General features: G+C 47.6%; 3 protein-coding genes across 3 annotated transcripts in view; 1 reads left to right on the forward strand and 2 right to left on the reverse strand.

Annotated features, from left to right (window-relative positions):
* Window positions 1-14,614, reverse strand: part of Fws (Conserved oligomeric Golgi complex subunit 5 four way stop) — a 36,109-nt gene extending 21,495 nt beyond the window's left edge. The window contains exons 1-9 of the mRNA XM_077690710.1: window positions 14,555-14,614; window positions 14,294-14,433; window positions 14,013-14,125; window positions 13,761-13,951; window positions 9,745-9,875; window positions 7,426-7,597; window positions 6,389-6,498; window positions 4,412-4,489; window positions 220-301 (exon numbers count right to left, since the gene is read on the reverse strand). Coding sequence (XP_077546836.1) covers window positions 220-301; window positions 4,412-4,489; window positions 6,389-6,498; window positions 7,426-7,597; window positions 9,745-9,875; window positions 13,761-13,951; window positions 14,013-14,125; window positions 14,294-14,433; window positions 14,555-14,600 — 1,063 coding nt within the window. The 5' untranslated portion in view covers window positions 14,601-14,614. The remainder of the gene's footprint in view (window positions 1-219; window positions 302-4,411; window positions 4,490-6,388; window positions 6,499-7,425; window positions 7,598-9,744; window positions 9,876-13,760; window positions 13,952-14,012; window positions 14,126-14,293; window positions 14,434-14,554) is intronic.
* A 201-nt stretch (window positions 14,615-14,815) lies between these two features.
* Dus4 (Dihydrouridine synthase 4) lies at window positions 14,816-16,272 on the forward strand. Its single transcript, XM_077690715.1, has 7 exons — window positions 14,816-14,985; window positions 15,054-15,175; window positions 15,243-15,318; window positions 15,387-15,428; window positions 15,492-15,632; window positions 15,699-15,907; window positions 15,992-16,272. Exons 1-7 carry the CDS (start codon window positions 14,891-14,893, stop codon window positions 16,270-16,272), a joined length of 966 nt encoding a protein of 321 aa, XP_077546841.1. The 5' UTR covers window positions 14,816-14,890.
* Window positions 16,265-17,123, reverse strand: Lsm3 (U6 snRNA-associated Sm-like protein LSm3). The gene is made up of 4 exons (XM_077690716.1): window positions 16,963-17,123; window positions 16,738-16,845; window positions 16,560-16,655; window positions 16,265-16,429 (listed from the first exon to the last, which is right to left on the reverse strand). Exons 1-4 carry the CDS (start codon window positions 16,981-16,983, stop codon window positions 16,346-16,348), a joined length of 309 nt encoding a protein of 102 aa, XP_077546842.1. The 5' UTR covers window positions 16,984-17,123; the 3' UTR covers window positions 16,265-16,345.
* Window positions 17,124-17,131: the final 8 nt, after the last annotated feature.

The following is a 17,131-nucleotide window of genomic DNA, read 5'->3' on the forward strand; positions in this document are numbered from 1 at the left end:
ATAAACGTAGCATATACTTTTCAGAGGCACAGCGAATGCATTTAGAGCACGAAAAAAAGGGCAATGTGGGGGAATGAGCGAAGACAAACAAACAATGAAGCTCAGAGGAACGCTGCAAAGATTTTAGATCTCCACACCTCCTCCTTAGTGTCTGACGTTTTCAACACGATAAGGAGAAAGTTAAAATGCATGCACGGGGTCAAGGGACGGGCCACTTGCCGGCTGCAGCCTTGGCCAGTTCGTCCGACAGCATCTCGGCCAGGGAGAGCCAGAAGGAGTGAAGGATGTCTCCATGCCCACTCTGCACAAAGCATTCAACCCGCGGGTCGTGGAGTGGTTGTACCCGCGCTTTCCCCTCTGTTCTTGCGCGTCTCAGTGGACCACCATGCTTACACTTGTCTGTGTTAACTCGTGCATACTCTGCACATGACCTCCGAGCTTTAGTTCAGAAAACTACTGCATTTATTCGATTACAAGGCGGTCACATTATAAGGTGAGGGTGCAATTTGGACTCAAAAAAGAAAAAAAAAGTGTATTTCTCAGCTTCGAATATAAGGCGGGGTACAACTTCGAGACTACGGAGTTTGGAAAAAAGCCTCGCTTTATATTTGAATAAATACAGTATTTTTTACCTTCTTTGTTCACGTTCCACTTTCGTAAATACCTGCACATTTATTTTTACCCATTTTTGGATTACTAACCTTCCTTGTATGCTGCCTACTTATATGCCTCACAATCCTCACGTGCACGGTGCATCATCCGAGAAAGGCCCAGTGTTGTTGGTCAGCACTTACAACAAATACCGTATTTTCGCATGTATACCCCGCCCCCGCATATAATCCGCACCCCCCTTTCAGCCCGCCGGGAAAAAAAAAAAATCCTCGCATATTGACCGCACATTTGATACATAAAAGGCTGCACCAAAGCTACTGCTCAACACATCACATACTATGTAGACAGAAAAAGCGTATATTTAGCAAGTAGAATACACTGAATTGAAGGCGAAAGTCGCAATTCACTCAGTGTGACTGCTCTCGCTAGAGCTATAACTTGAGTCGCAGCCCTCACTGTTGTACACAAGGTCATCTTCACAGCACAACGCGCATTGCCGTGAAGCTGCACTGAAGAAAAACCCCGCGTATTATTCGCACCCCCTACTTTGCCACTGAAATTTTTGCATTTTTGGTGCGGGTTATACGTGAGAAAATACGGTAAATAAATAGCCGATGCGTAGCTGCAGCTAATAAGCATCAAACCTGAGCTTTTCAAGCTCTCCCTGGTGTATCGCTGCTTGCAGATCAGTGTTTAAATTCAGTGTTTCTGTGCCAATTTACCCTGCCACCTTTTCCGTCTGCATCTTTGCGGTATCAGTGCAATACTTAAACATGAACAATAACAAGCTAGGCCAAAACTGCGTAATCCTTCGCATTCGTATTCTACACACAAGTTGGTGCATGTAAAGCATGTAGGTATGCAGTAGCTGACTGTTTTTTCGGACTCCAAGAATTCGGACTTGCTGGATATTCCGGACTTTCCCGAGGAACCGCCAGTTGTCCCATAGGAGTAATGACTCACGGGTTTTTCAGACTGCTCCTTTATTCGGACTATTTTTCGTTCCGCTCCAAGTCTGAAAAATCGGTCGGCTACTGTATATCATATGCATGCATACACATGGGCAAAGAGATTTAACCTTAGCTTTAACTCAGCCCACAATTACCGATTTATGCAAAAACAACAGGAAAACTGGTGATGCTACCAAAATGTTCACAAATAGTAAGAACAAAATAGTGCAAACAGTCAATTACCGCTGTGATGCAGCCGTTGTCCGCATAATAGCGGCGTGAGCCTATAAATGCACACTTTTGGAATTATGCCCTAACCAACTTGTAACAGGAATCCTGCGAATGGATTTGCAAATGCTACACTGGGATGAAAAACTAAACCCAGTTCCATCCCGTGTGAAACCTGCTGAAACACCACAACTGTCGGCTCATACATAAACGGGCACTCGGCTGAGAACAGCAGCGCCATCGCTGCGCAAATTCTATGGTTCGCGTGAAGAAATCAGCAGGCAAGTGACAGCGGTGGAAGGCTCCCTCCCCTAACCTGAGGGACAGGAACCAGGCCCTGCGAGACCACTGCGCCCTCTATCAGTGGGCCCGGGAATACCGTATTTTCGCACGTATAACCCGCACCAGAAATGCGAAAATTTCAGGGGGGAAGTAGAAGTGCGGATTATATGCGAGCTATTTCCTTTGGTGCAGCTTCACCGCAATGCCGTTGGGCCGTGATGACCCTACAGCAGTAATAGCGACTAAGCCACTGTTATCCCATCGACTGTGCTTATTTTGCACACACAGCCCAACAACATACCAACCTGAAAAAATGCATGCGGCAAGTCATCAAGTTACGTAGTCAGCTAGGTAAGTTCTTTTGCATTAACAAATGTGTATTGTTGCTTGAGTAGTAGATTTTGTCCATCCTCTTATGTATAATATATGTGGATAATACGCGGGGATATATTTTTTTTATTCGTCAACGGAAAGAGGGGATGCGGGTTATATGCAGGGGCGGGTTATAGGCACGAAAATATGGTACGTTTCTGCGAGGCTGCAGGCGTGTTTGGAAACTTGCTCCTACTTCTGCATGATGCACGACCTTCAGCAGACTTATGAAAAGGCTCGACCCACAGCAGTCCCGATTCAAAAAATTGACTACTTGAAAAGTTTTTTCTTTCATCATGCTCAACGAATATCCCACTTTTGCAACAGCCAAGGAAGAACAACTGAACTTTGCTAAATACAGTCAAACCCCGCAATAACGAAAGCCGGTAAGTATGAAATTCCCACGGCAACAAAATATTTCCGGATCCCCGCTGAACGTGCATAGACACCCATGCATTTCATATAATATGTTTCTGAAAAGTGACCCAGCGTTAACGAAATTCGCTGAAAGTGCGGTCCACATTTTATTGACCCATTTGAGGCTGACAGTATCGAAAAAGTGCTTAAATGCATTTTTTCCAGACTGAAAAGTGCATGAACTTCTGCCACAGCGCGCTTGCATGGCTTCCGCCATATTTGTTTAGAGAAAAGACCATGCAACAGGCGGTTGTGGAAGCAGCCTCGCAGCAACACCACCAGGGAGCGACGCATGGCAGGTCACGACAAGTCTTCGGCTTAAGCTACATTACCTGGCTACTGCTGAACAACTCACATGCATTCATTCTGGGTGCAACAATCGATACGTTTGCTCTCAATCAAAACCGGAAGTTTTTATTGCTACAAGACAAGGCAGCCACCACTGCCCACGTCAGTGGCCAAGGTGGAAGAAGAGAAGATAGCGCCAATTAGTTTCATTTGACTGACTGATTGATTGATTGACTGACTGACTGACTGACTGACTGACTGACTGACTGACTGATTGATTGATTGATTGATTGACTGATTGATTGGCTGACTGATTGATTGGCTGACTGATTGATTGACTGACTGTAGGGTTTAACGCGCCGACGCAATGCAGGCGATTAGGCGCGCCGTAGTGGAAAGCTCTGGATTAATTTTGACCCCCTTGGCATCTTTAACGTGCGCCGAAATCTCATACACACGGGCGGCCAATGAGTTTGGAACCACCTACAGCTCACTCTACCATTTTGAAAAGCAAGAATGCCACTCTTTATTGGTGCGCATGCACAAAAAACAAAACAGTGATGGCTGTGGCCTTTCTGGATGTCGACAAAGCAATGCTCGCCGAGTTTTGCGAGCAGCATTGGAGCAACGCAGTGCAACTGTCTGGCAAAGTTCGTCAACAAAAGAAGTTGGACTTTGCTTGCATGCTCGGACATACTCGGTGCCGAGGACCAAGGAGAAAAACATGCAGAGAAGGCGAACCCGCGGGATGTTCTGGATGCGTTTGACCCAATTTGGTCGTTCTTAGGCGCACACGACTAGCAATGAAGCTCATCTTCTAGTGTGAGAGCTGAACTGTGAAGTTACTGCAAGGTAAGGATCGCAAAGTAATATAACCAACTTTTGGAAATAATTTTTCGGTTTGCGAGCAATTTTCCTGTCGTTTATGTTTCATTCTCAGAGCAACAAAATTCCCGCAAACGCGATTTTTTTTTTACTTTCCGCAACGGATTCGTTATTGCGGGGTTCGACTCTAGTACCAGGTGATGGTTTCACAGCAGCAACCTTTACTTTAAAGGAATGTTGGATTACATTACACAAACTTGAAAGTTCTTTTTATCAAACAAGACTACAAGGACCCAACTAGTTTTGCACCTTTTTTGTGGCCTGGTATGGAAAGACACATCAAACCACCGCGAAGACACTTCCTCTTGAAGCAAGCATGCCCACTCGCAAGCATACTATCACAAAATATCGGGAAATTTCCCAGGGAAATCCCGCACCTTTTGCAGTTCCTGGAGGAAAACCACGTGGGTCACGGGGTCCTTCTTTTTGGCCAACACCTGCTCCAGCTGTTGAATCTGCATAACCACACAAACAAGATAAAAATGAAGCACAGAAAAGCACGCTTCGTTCTTCGCAATGCTAGGTCACTACGTCATCCAAATATGAAATAAACGGAGGAAAAAAATCTGTGCCATTCCAATCTGTGAAGGCGGATCACCAGCAGAGCTGTTTGTGCGTTATCGCGGTAACGGGACTGAGGTACCCAGAAAAGCACAAACAATCATACAGAGCATAAGCGACGCCGAATTGGTCGGCCACAAACTCTTGCTCAAGCTGTGCGGGGGGGAAAGCGTACAGCGCGATTGTAAGCCCGCCAGCGTCTCGCACTTTCTACCTCGCAATATTTGAGGTCCCGACAGGCATCATGTTTACACTTGCCATTCACGACCCCACCATTGATGGTGTTCTTCCGCCATTTTTGAGCCCACTGCAATGTATTTTTTTAAGGGGGCCCACTGGCCTTGAACCAAAAATGTTTATGTTTGCAGTTATGATGACAATTTTTATTCTGGTTGTAGATATAAAATTTGTTTTTGTGTAAAACGAGTACACTGAAATTCATCCGGATTTTTATACCTGATTTTTTGACAGCCTTTGTAAAAAAACTGCTGGAGTGATGCAGCCGAACAAGGTTCCAGTGAACTGTGCACAAATCAAGGAGTGCAATAAGAGTATCATTCCATCTGGTCTGTAGCAGAAGTCATGACCGTTTGAAGTTTGGGCTTGGAAGGTGGGAAGAAAAACCGGTTTCGCCTCCCAAGCTCAAACTTGAAACGATCGTAACCTCTGGTAAAGACCGGACAGAATGATACTGCTAGTCTTATTGCACTCCTTGATTTGTGCACAGTTCACTGGAACCTTGTTTAGCTGCATCACTCCAGCAGTTTTTTTACAAAAGCTGTCAAAAAATCAGGTATAAAAATCCCGATAAATTTGAATGTAATCAAATAAGCAAATTTTATATCTATATCAGAATGAAAAACTACATATGTCATCCAATATTTATCGTCATAACTGCAAACATAAAGTTTGTGATCAAAGACCCATGTGCTCTCTTAAGAGTAGGCATCACGAAGTAAAAAAAGCTCCCAATGTGGAAAAGCCAGCTTACCTTACAAAGAGCAAGCCTACACCAATCCCCTTAAGGTCAGCTTCACCTCCCACATGCATTGCTGGGAAGACATAGCTGACCGCAGGAGAAGACCTGCGGTCAGCTATGGCACGCGCAGAGGGATAAGAGTGAGCTGTGAGAATGGGCAGCTTTTCTCATCCTACGGACGCAAAATTATGGGTCTGGAGTCAGCTTAAAACAACTGCGCTGTAAAAAGAATTTCCGAGCTAAAAATGTGGCGCAGTCAGCCCCATAAGAACAAACCAAGAGACAGTCCTGTCAAAACAAGCGTTCACAGTAGGGAGAACCTGGCAGCACACTCTATCGCTCTTAGAGAAAGAAAATATAGATTACTTACGAGCTGACACACAGCTAGAGTGCACAACACAGCCAACGAAATGCCTTGCTCAGGAATTCATCTGGAACTTCGCACTCGACCGAGCACTCAGATGTCGGACGAACCTGTCTTTGCTCTAGATTTACAAGAAAGCCCCTTCAGTCTACTCTCTCCTCTTTCACGAACTCTGGTCACCTGACAATAGGTAAGCAGACTGGCTGCTCCTACATTTGCAGCAAGATGGCTATTTGGACCAGCTGGTACACAACTATTGGACGGTGAGCAGCTAAAGGGTACAACCAGTACTTTAATTTCATGTAGTAACCCAACTATGCTCAATTCACAGAATTCATTCTATACCAAAATGTGGGGCAGGACTTGCCCCCCCTTCCTCCCCCCTCACACCCTTCCCCTTTCTTCTCCCCTTTTGTCCCATGGTTGCACCAGGTTTGCACTGGGGCTGACCTGGGAGCAGGCCTGGCAGACGCTGTCCACCAAACGATCCATGCTGGTCCACAGAGCTGCCCGGAAAGCCGCACTGCTCCCAGCGACTGGCATGGCAGCCCGCCCAGGCACTGCAATTAAACCGCCGCAATAAGTATGGGATAAGTAAGTAGCACAGTAGCCCTTCCAACATGAAAAAAGTGGGGCTCGCTAGGTTTTCAGCCTGGCTAGTACTGCAGTCACAAAATCCAAACAGCCACTCACTGCGGCAGGGACAATTTTCTAAGCCAAAGTTCAGCTGAAGCTTCTGAATGGACCTGATTGATCGCAGGGTTTAACGCGCCGACGCAACGCAGGCGATGAGGCGCGCCGTAGTGGAGGGCTCCGGATTAATTTGGACCACCCGGGGATCTTTAACGTGCGCCGAAATCTCGTGCACACGGGCGTTTTTGCTTTTCGCCTCCATCAGAAAAGCGGCCGCCGCGGCCGGGAATCGAACCCGCGACCTCGTGCTCAGCAGCGCTGAATGGACCTACTCAAGCCCAAAACTGGCTGACGACAGACTGGTGCATTACAGGGCCTAGGCAGAACGCATGTCAAGTCAGACATCTGCTCCACGTAGACAGCTACAAATACAAAATCAATGTGGGCCCTGAAGTCCAGAGTTTGGCAACAAAAGTTCGTCTAATAAGGGCAAGCCTTTGGCAATGAAACAAAGCAATGCCGACAGCAGTAGTAGTTCTTAAAAGTCAACGTTTCAATTTTCACCAGACCAAACGTCAAGTTTCTACTAACTCCTTCCGCGGTTTGCATTTCTCCCTATCACCCTTCCTCAAGTCCACCTAGAGCCACTAAGTAAGCTTTTATTTGCTGATACCAGATCAACCCAGCAGTTCACGTAGCCACCTATTAAGCTTTTATTTATGGATACTACGTTAACCGAGGAATTATCTTTCATATTACAAGTTCACAAAGCACGAAGACCCATTCAGCAGTAAGCAAACCTTTCGAAAGGCTCCCTGAATGACAACAATGACTTGATTGAAATCAATCCTCACCTCTGCTCCCAAAGGTAGCTGTGGCTTGCTGGTCAAGGCTCCCCACAGAGAGCGCTTGTTGCACGGTGTCACGAAGCCGTTCCAACGTTGAGCGCACAAGCTGAAGAACGCGTGGCTGAAGCAACTGGAGGTGGAAGAGCACTTGCAGTGCTGTCCCCACTTGGTTCTGGTTCTGCAACAAGAAGCAACATGGCACCATCACCGAGGAGTACTACTTGCACGGGCTTTTAGTACCTACAACACTGCTGGATGCACTGAAAGCAGAACTGCTTCATGGATGCTACTGAATACTACTTAACAAGACTTGTTACTGAGCTAGTTGGTTCATGACTTTAAAGGGGCCATGCAGACAAAACACACAAAACACAAAAGTTTAATTCATTCGAAAGGTTGCCTCTTAGAATCATACTGGTACCACTTTTAACATTAACTTCGCTCAAATAAACTGTGTAGTTAGGAAAAAGGGAATGGCCATGCGACCCACTAGCTCATTTCCCGCAACAGAACCCATGATGTCATATGCCCAGCTGTGCGACTGGCTGAGGCCGGCAAAAGCACACGGAAATTAGACGGGTCTTACAAGCTTGCCGAACGAGCTATTTTCGCTTAAATTTAGGGCACATTCTTTTTATAGCAGTAAGAATGGAGGGACAAACAGTGGAAGTTACGAAAGTAGATGCAAACATAGAAGTACCGATGCATACTGCTGTTGGTACTGCGCGCACTATGCTTGTTTTAGCTGCACAGCACTGCGGCGCTTTGGGGTTCTCAGACGACACTGGCCAATCGGTGTACGGGACCATGTTTGTCGAGCAAGCACAATGTTTCACAAAACAATTATTTTCTCCCTTTACAAAAACAAGCCAGGTACAAATATGGTCAAAAACAAAGCAAAAGCAGAAAACGGCCTGCTGCAGTATGGTGGCACCATCTAGGTTGACTAACGGTAAACAAATCTCCGCTTCGCACCAAGTTTTAGCTTGAAGTTCTCATGATGTCATTGCAGAGGTCATTAAAACACATGATTTGGCGGGAGAATCAAAATTTTTAACATAAATTGATTAATTTCGCAGTGAACAAAGCATCGTTTGCTTCCGGACAAGTGCTGGGGGCACTATAAAACACGAAATGTTTCGAATGAAAGAAACTTGCATTTCGTCTGCATGACCCCTTTGAGAAAAAACATTAGGCACAAAAATATAGGGGCAACAAAAGGCATGAAACGACAGATACGGGTACCCGTATTGTTTCGTTCTTCCGTTGCCCTCGTGTTTTTTTCAGCTTACGTTTTTTTGTAACTACTAAATACTGCTTGCTGTATCCAAGCTCAGTGCTAAAGAGGATGAAACAGCACAACAGTGTTTGGACCTGGGCTTGCTGGCACACTTCATTGAGAACACAGAGCCAAAACTCTGGAGCTGGAGTCACACAAGCCAGACAAGTGTGTCCACGTCACGTGCCCCATGTCTTGTGCGCTTCACGCTGTTGACAAATACGTCTGGCATTGTCTCGTAGAAGTCCCTTGCCGTGTCCTGCCCTTTGCGCAGGCCAGCACACATAACAAAGGGTCATAACACCGACAAGACCAACTTTGGATACCACTCATTCTTGGTTTGTCTGCTGTGCTGTGCGTTTTGCTCCAACATGGTTGAGTCCAAGTTCCTGTATGAGTGCACCAACAACTTTGAGCCCTCGCCTTGTATTGAATGCAACTGTAAGCACAAGCCCCGTTCACTGCAAGTGACCGCTTGTTTGCGTAAGACCCAACCCACTTACCATGAGTGGCGCAAATCGTCGCGAGTGGCAAATTGTCTTTGCGAGTGGAGCTCGCACTCACAAATGCCACTCTGCCCTCATTCCACTGCTCTCCAGTTGTGATGGCAGTCACTTGAATTTTGTTTGAAGCTTTCGTTTGGAGCACACGCCCACCTAACTTGCATGAAAGCGGACACTGCCACTTAAGGTTTGCCTTCACTGACTCCACTTCGGAGCCCAACAAGGTGACAAATATCTGGAGTAAGGTAACCCAACTGTAGGTTCCGTGATATACGCAAAAGTTATTCGGCATTTCTAGCTACCAATGCCATGGTACAGCAAGTTCTGGAACTGAAGCTTCTCTCCCAGATGTTTCTGCTAACCCCTTTTGAAATTAACGCTCAGATTAATGACCAAACATAATACCAATAAAAATTAAACGAAGCTGCCTATCCTTTGATCACAGAATCACAACAGTTCCATTGGCAAATCGTAAAGGCATTCATTCTGCCTTTAAAACAGCTTTGCTGTAACAAAATATTGCAAGCCTTGTTGTGGTGGTACCTGCGACTCGGTGCCCTTCTCGAGCATGCGTTCAGCCTGCCTTTCCAGCTCCTGTCGCGCACCGGCCAGCACAGCGATCTCGTCCTGAACCACCTCCACACCACTCAGATCCACACCTTCCAGCAACTGATCTGCGAGTTGACAGCAGCAACACTTTAAAGGAGTACTGACACGAAATTTCAAAGCTGAGATAACTATGTAAAACGCTTCCTTTTCATCAGGAGATATCTCCCAGCAAGTTTCAACAGCAACCGTTCAGCGAAACATATTTAAAATCCATTTTAATCTTCGCCCGCACGAGAAAGCCCAGAGCGGGCCGACGTGACATCATCTGCTACGTGCCCCAAACTGCCGACGTCGGGGCTCCCGTGACGAAGCCGACGCGCTGGCTGTGGTTGGCGCGCGCTGCTCGGGCGTGTGTACACGTCATGGTTTTGGGACTGACGTCATGCTGCCCGGGCCTGTGGGGACGGCGAAAACCTCGGCCGGTCTGGGCGCGCGCGTGCGCTCGCTCGCGCGCGCTTCCAGAGGGGCAGCGATACGGCAAGAATGGTGACGTCATGTTATACATGCTGTCATGGCGGCCACTCGGCGTTTTTCAGTCGAAACCGAAACTGGCACGAATAAACGACGCCGTAAATGAATGTTTACGCTGCGCTCGACCGTCTAATCTGTCATTCTATGATTAGTGGGCTGGTAGGCACGCATAGCAGCGAAAAAAACGTAACATAAAAATTTCGTGTCAGTACTCCTTTAAGCACACGACGGCAGGCCCTTAGGTACGATTTCTTGTGAGTGAGCAGTCTAAGATGCTTGCTGAAAGGCCTGTGACACAACGGAAGTGACGTCATGGGAAGGAATGACGTCACTTCCGGTTCCGACCAGAGCTCTTCGATGTAGGCAGTTGCGAAACTCCGCATCAAAAAACGGCCCGCGCCTGGACCCCCCCTGCTTTGGATCGTGCGTACCGTGGCGCTACTGTGGCCGCCGCATGCACTATCCAAAAACAGGGGTGAGACAGCTGAACCAGATTTGGGAGCAGTTTTCGGAGCAGCAAAATCTCGATTTTGGAGCAGGAGAACCTTGATTTGGAGCAGAAGAACGACATTTATTATGTCACCTTAGGAGCCTAAAAAAACAAATTTCTGGCAAATCAGGAGGGGGGGAAGTGCACCTTTTAATTGGTTTTGAACGTACATAACTCTGAAACAGCTATCAATAAAGTTTTAAGTGCAATGCACTTCTTAAGCGACCCTGAACCTGCGTCCACCGGCGATGTCCGCGCACGTGGAGATGGGCGCGCGCAGCCTGGCCGCTGACATAGCACATACCCACGTGGGGGATTGGCAAGGAATCTCCTCGTCTTCCTTGGCAACGGGGGGAGATGGGCGCGCGCTGCCTGGCCGCTGACATGGCACATACCCACGTGGGGGATTGGCCAAGAATCGGGCGTGAGAAGGGCTAATGCACCTGCTTAAAGGAGTACTGACACGAAATTTCAAAGCTGAGATCCGCTCTAGCAATCAAGTACAACGACAACACAAATAGGTGTCTGTGAATAAATGCATCTTTCTTTCTTTGTAGTTGTGTGTGTGTGTGTGTGATCTCTCTTTCGCGAACATTACCGAACCGCGCAAATTCAACTCGTGCATTCGCACTTTCACATTCTTTCCCTCGGGGAAATGCGGGGAATTTTTTTCTATCAGAGTATCACAATTGGTATGACATTTTTACAAATCATTTTTCAATTTCTAGGCTCTATGCATAGATAGCGTGGAGCGCCGTTGAGAATATCGAATTAAAAAACTAAGCAACTCCAAGGCATTTTTTATTATCATGTGAATGCCTAAATTATTATTTTTGCAATCCAAGACCCGGCTTTACGCACAAGTGTAGAGCGACGGCAAAAGTTGCGCAAAGCGAGGTGACAATCGTCGCACCCCCCCCCCCCCCCCCCTCCCCATTTCAATCCCCAAGGTACACGTTCACTACGATCGTAATTTGAGTAACGTTGGTATGTTCAGCCACCTCCCCCTTGGCTCCAAATTTCACTTCAGATAGATGAATCATTATTACTAGTGTGCAATAATAGCTCGTCCCCAGACACTGCTTGAATATTTTGCGGCGATGTAGCCTGCGCTGCCACTTCTGCAGCGTCTATCGTCCCATTCCCGCCGCTCGCAAGCTTGCTGTCAGAGGCAGCAATAAATCAGCGTTTTATAACACCGCAACGAGTGCGAATTTTCACTTCAAGCACGCACCGCGCCTCACACTCAACGCCGAAACACGGCGAATTCGCCGGCACCATGTTCTTTTTGATGAACTCCCGTCTTTCGAGTCGCGCAGCTTCCCGCAACAGATCAAACGACTAAATGTAAACCCAGCCACCCCCATAGCCAAAACCACGGTACAAATCGGCGAAGAGCACTCAGCCTGGGCAACTGTTTCGCCCGGCGCCCATGTTTTCCAATCTTCACCACACCAAGATGGCGGCGCCCGCTGAACGCTGATGTCGTTCCGGAGATAAGGCACTCCGAAAATTGCTGTTTTTTCGTCAACTTGCACAAGTAGTTCGTCGCCTCAGTACGCATAAGCATTTTTTCTACAGGACTTTGGAATGGTTCTCGATAGGGAAACTTTAAAACTCGCAGAATGTAACATGTGCAACCTGACGCGACTTTCGAAAAAAAAAAAAGAAAGAAACCATCTCTGAGGCAGTTTCATGCGGTGTTTTATTGAATGATCAATCAACCAAACCTTTACAAACAGCATCACCTTGGGGGTGCTGAAAAATTATGCCGTCAGTAATCATTTTTCCCCACTGAGACTGACTGGAGCGTTAAAATCCTTGGCTCTCAGACTGTTTTGGAGCAGTTTGGCGCAATTTTTGCGATTTTCAAGCTTTTGGAGCAGCCTGGCGCAGGAAAACAAATTTGTATCAAAACTGCGCAATATGCGCAGCTGTCTCACCCCTGCAAAAACAAAATAATTATTCAAACTGACAATTTAAGGTTAAATTTTGTTTTAAAGTGCATAATTCTTTATTTTTGTGCTTTCTTAAGTTATTCATTGCTATCTTAACTCCGGTTTCTAGGTGGTGATTGTTTCTGCGTCCGCGCGCTTGTGCGGGCACTCCGGCACCAGAGTAACTCTGCTCCGGCACAACATAGGTCCGAACTGAAATACCAAATTACCCGCCGCGGTGGCTCAGTGGCTAAGGCGTTGCGCTGCTGAGCACGAGGTCGCGGGTTCGATTCCCGGCCGCGGCGGCCGCTTTTCTGATGGAGGCGAAAAGCAAAAACGCCCGTGTGTACGAGATTTCGGCGCACGTTAAAGATCCCCAGGTGGTCAAAATTAATCCGGAGCCCTCCACTACGGCGCGCCTCATCGCCTGCGTTGCGTCGGCGCGTTAAACCCTACAATCAATCAATCGAAATACCAAATTCGGAGTTATCGTTTCACCTACAGCTCATTGTATGCCAAAAATAATCCAGTAGCCAATCAAGCGGCTCTAAATAATCAGTTTCAGGTGGCATAAAGCCGTCGAAGCGACTTATTTATTTTTTTGTGGCCGGAAGACCGAAGAGGACGCGCAGCAGACGACAGTGCGTAAGCGACGGTTGACCCCATGGTCGCATTTCTGTTTACTTTTTGCTCCGTATGTATATAAAACACTTGCATAGTTCAATACATTGGGCTCCTTTGGCATAACAAATTTACGTAAGCACTCAAATACCATTTTTCGCCCAGGTCGTCGAGCAGCGAAGCAAGTTGTATAGTTTATTTTGTCACCAAAAGATGGCGCCACTGTAAAACAAGATCCAAAGCAGTGGACCAATCTCAGGGCCACTTTTTGATACATGGGGCCTATGGGGAGTTTCGCAACTCCTATATCCAGTAACTCTGGTTCCGACATCACCCGCGAGCTTTTCCAGCGAGACCCCAACGTTACACTTTGCATTTGACGTGACCGCAAGAATTTGCATCCAATATATTAAAACGGAAACCCAACACACCTGCTTCGCTAAGACTCTGGGCAGCTTTTGTGATGTCTTTGGTACCACCCTGGAGTTGCGCTCGCAAGCGTTTGACGATTTGGAAGAGTCTGCCCATCCGGCGGATCATGTCGCAAGTTTGCTGCAGTCTGGCAAGCATCGCCGTCTGGGTCCAACTCTTGTTGTACGGCTCCACAACTTTGCTCTGCAGCCTGGAAAGTGTCCCGGCGTGGTTAAGCAGAGCTAGACAGCGTAATGTGACGCCTTGCTCACCGTTCCGACGTCGCTTGCAGGCTCTGTATCGAGGTGCACATCGTCTGCAGCGCACCCTCCAAAGTTTCAATTCCAGATGCTTGGGCAAGGAGGTCTTCATAATGAGCAGACACCTGAAGTTCATTAAACAATGACGTCCCTTTGCACATGAAGGACAAATTCTTGCTTCGGTCTTTTCAAACGAAGTTTAGTTATCGACGGATGTCACCGAAAGCATTGGAAGTACAACCATGGCCCAACGACATCATACAAAACAGCAGAAAAACATTTTAGCACATTACCTGGCTATGTAGTTCCTTGTCCAAAAGGGAGATTCCTGTAGCAAGCTTCGCGAGGTGCTGCGAGATAGACAGATCTTGGATAGCGCTGCAAGCTACTGTTTTCGCATCGAAGTCGTCACGCAAGAACTGGTTGTAAACAGCTGCAAGATACAGAAAGAAGGTGTCACAGCGTTGAGTAGACTGGTCGTCAGACTGCACCTGTAAAATCTTATCAAGCCAGACGCATGCGTAAAATCTGCGCAACCAGGAAGCCGGTATTACCGTCATTTGCGAACTGCTCGAGAACGCCCGACGTGTCGTCCGCCATGTTTGTTTACCATCCTGGAACGAGTAAGGGATCAGCAACTTTTGAACAAGCCGGATCTTAATATCATCTTCGATATGGCCTTTTGGGGTAAACCTCGGACAGCTCGAGGACTGCCTTTGGAACAAAAGTTCCTAGAAACACGTTAGAACATTTGGCACCGGATCGCACCCCGGGGAGTCCACGGACGCTCCGGAGCTACAATCGAAGGGGCCTGAAGTTCATGCGTGTTTCCATTTCCACGCTTCGTGGTGATCGCAGGTGGGAGCGGGCGCTTGGAAACAATTTTGACAATGAATGAAGGAAGAGATTCGTGGAAAAAACCGCTGGAACTGCTGGACAGTGGCGATATGGTCAAGATTTGTGCTCCAATGGTTCGATACTCAAAGTAAGTGAATCCGTTCGTTTTCCGAGACATGATTTTGACGGACCGCTCTTGCCGCATCGTTCTCCAAGGCAGGCTTTCCGTCATCTGGTGCGAAAGTACGACGTTGACATCGCCTACACTCCGATGATCATATCCGATTCTTTCGTCAAATCACAAAAGGCAAGGGACGCGGAGTTTACCACTGGAAAAGGTAACGGATACCACTCGTCTGCTTGATCCGTCGATACTGAAAAAGGTCGCCCGTCTGTTCTTGGCAGGTGATCGACCACTGATTGTACAATTCGCTGCGAACAACGCCACGGATTTAGCCAATGCTGCGGAACTTGTGTACAGGTAAGTCCTAACTGCAGTTATAACTATAAACCTCCATCACGTGCATTGCATTTCTATGACCTCACCAGGTATTCGGACGGCGTCGACTTGAATTGCGGGTGCCCGCAAAGGTATGTTGCTGTCCCCGCGTGCGGTTAAAATACTTGACAGTGCAAATGGTCTGCATTTCGCAGGTGGGCTATGGCGGAAGGCTACGGCGCCCACCTCCTGTCCCATCCAGAGCTCGTCAGAGACATGGTTCATCAAACCAGAAATCGTCTCACAGACCCCTACTTCACGACGTCGGTGAAGATTCGAGTGTGCAGCGATATTAGGTAAGTCCCTGGTGCGACATTTAGACATATGTGCAGTGCAAACAGATCTAGTGTTCTTCGTTTCAGAAAAACAGTTGACTTTTGCCAGAAGTTGGAAGCAGCGGGTGTATCTTTCGTCACAGTCCACGGTAGGACCAAGGACCAACGTAGTGAGCCAGTCGACTTGGAAGCTATTAGAACTGTCAAAGACTCCTTACGGATACCTGTTGTTGCTAATGGCGACGTCACCAGCCTCAGCAAGGCTCAAGACATCTGCCAGGCGACTGGAGTCAATGGTAACTACACACACCGATTGTTTGAATGTAGTGACCTACTTAAATGACACCAGCTACATTGTAAATACGTCTTTCCCTGCGCAGGCGTTATGGCGGCACGTGGAATGCTAGACAACCCTGCGATGTTCTCAGGATTCAAGTACACGCCAGCAGAGTGTGTAGAAGATTGGCTGCAAATATGTGCTCTGCTCGGGTGCCCGCTGACGCAGTTCCACCATCACTTGATGTTCATGCTCGACCACGTATTGTCACGTAGCGAGAAGAGAATCTTCAACACCCTAACTAGCTACGCTGCAATCCTGGACTACCTTCGCAGCACGTACGGATTGGGGCAGTGCTTAGACAGAGGCAAGGTGCTTTTGTGACGACGCCAGTTTTTATTACGTGATTATGAACGCCGTCCAGAATTTTCTGCCGGGAAGACAATGCTGTGCACGTTTAGGTGGTCGTTCGAACTGGGGGCGAGACCAGAATGACGCCGTCTCCACGCACGAACAGCATGGGAATGGACCTCCGGGTACTCTGCACAAATCCGGCGCAAGACAATTCGAATACATCTGCAATATCAGCTGCACGCGTCATTAAAATTGGCGCCTGCGAACGTCACTCTGCAATGATGTCATGCATGTAACTTCAACTTGAGATGACCTACCTTGTACACTTCTTCGTAGGTCTCCTCGTCAATCTCCACACTTGTCACTGTTTCTTCTACGTCGCCGAGGATCATATTAAGATGTTGGTCGTACGCCTGATAAGAACAAGTAATTAATGTGAGTTTTTGATAATCCGGCTTCGAATGAGCTTATAATAACAGTAGCACGCGTACTCACGTGCAACCTGCCACGCAGTTCGCGTTCGTTCCTCATCTTGACGTAGATCTTTTCATCCAAGCTCAGTCGCACCAAATCGAGCGGCTCTTCCACCGCAGTTGCGGGTGCCTGGAAATAATGCAAAGACGCAACTGGGCATGCTCATATCTTGGGAAGAACAAGCAGACATGTAGGCAAACTCTCTAACGTGGTCTTTAAACTGTAAACTTCGAAAAACAATCCCACCTGTTCAGCGTCGTCGGCCATCGTCGTTTCGACCGGCGTGCGTTTTTCCTCACCGGATGTTCTGGGTGCGAGAGTATTCCGGAAGTTGGTGTGCGGTTGTGCGCGCCAGGTTTCGACTCGCGCGCCGAAAAATTTCACGCGGCGGTTGCGCGCAACGTGTTTTAAATGT

This window comes from Haemaphysalis longicornis, unplaced genomic scaffold, assembly GCF_048455015.1.
Source record: "Haemaphysalis longicornis isolate Haplotype H1 unplaced genomic scaffold, Haemaphysalis longicornis Haplotype H1 scaffold_10, whole genome shotgun sequence".
In the NCBI taxonomy this organism is placed as follows: domain Eukaryota; kingdom Metazoa; phylum Arthropoda; class Arachnida; order Ixodida; family Ixodidae; genus Haemaphysalis; species Haemaphysalis longicornis.

What these genes read in the sequence shown, in the direction of transcription:
- Dus4 (XM_077690715.1), top strand. Translation starts at nt 14,891, where the DNA reads ATGAATGAAGGAAGAGATTCGTGGAAAAAACCGCTGGAACTGCTGGAC. An exon ending in GCTGCGGAACTTGTGTACAG is followed by an intron (nt 15,319 to 15,386) that starts GTAAGTCCTAAC and finishes TGACCTCACCAG; the next exon opens with GTATTCGGACGGCGTCGACT. An exon ending in AATTGCGGGTGCCCGCAAAG is followed by an intron (nt 15,429 to 15,491) that starts GTATGTTGCTGT and finishes TGCATTTCGCAG; the next exon opens with GTGGGCTATGGCGGAAGGCT.
- Lsm3 (XM_077690716.1), bottom strand. Translation starts at nt 16,983, where the DNA reads ATGGCCGACGACGCTGAACAG. An exon ending in AACTGCGTGGCAGGTTGCAC is followed by an intron (nt 16,656 to 16,737) that starts GTGAGTACGCGT and finishes TGTTCTTATCAG; the next exon opens with GCGTACGACCAACATCTTAA. An exon ending in CCTACGAAGAAGTGTACAAG is followed by an intron (nt 16,430 to 16,559) that starts GTAGGTCATCTC and finishes GGATTTGTGCAG; the next exon opens with AGTACCCGGAGGTCCATTCC.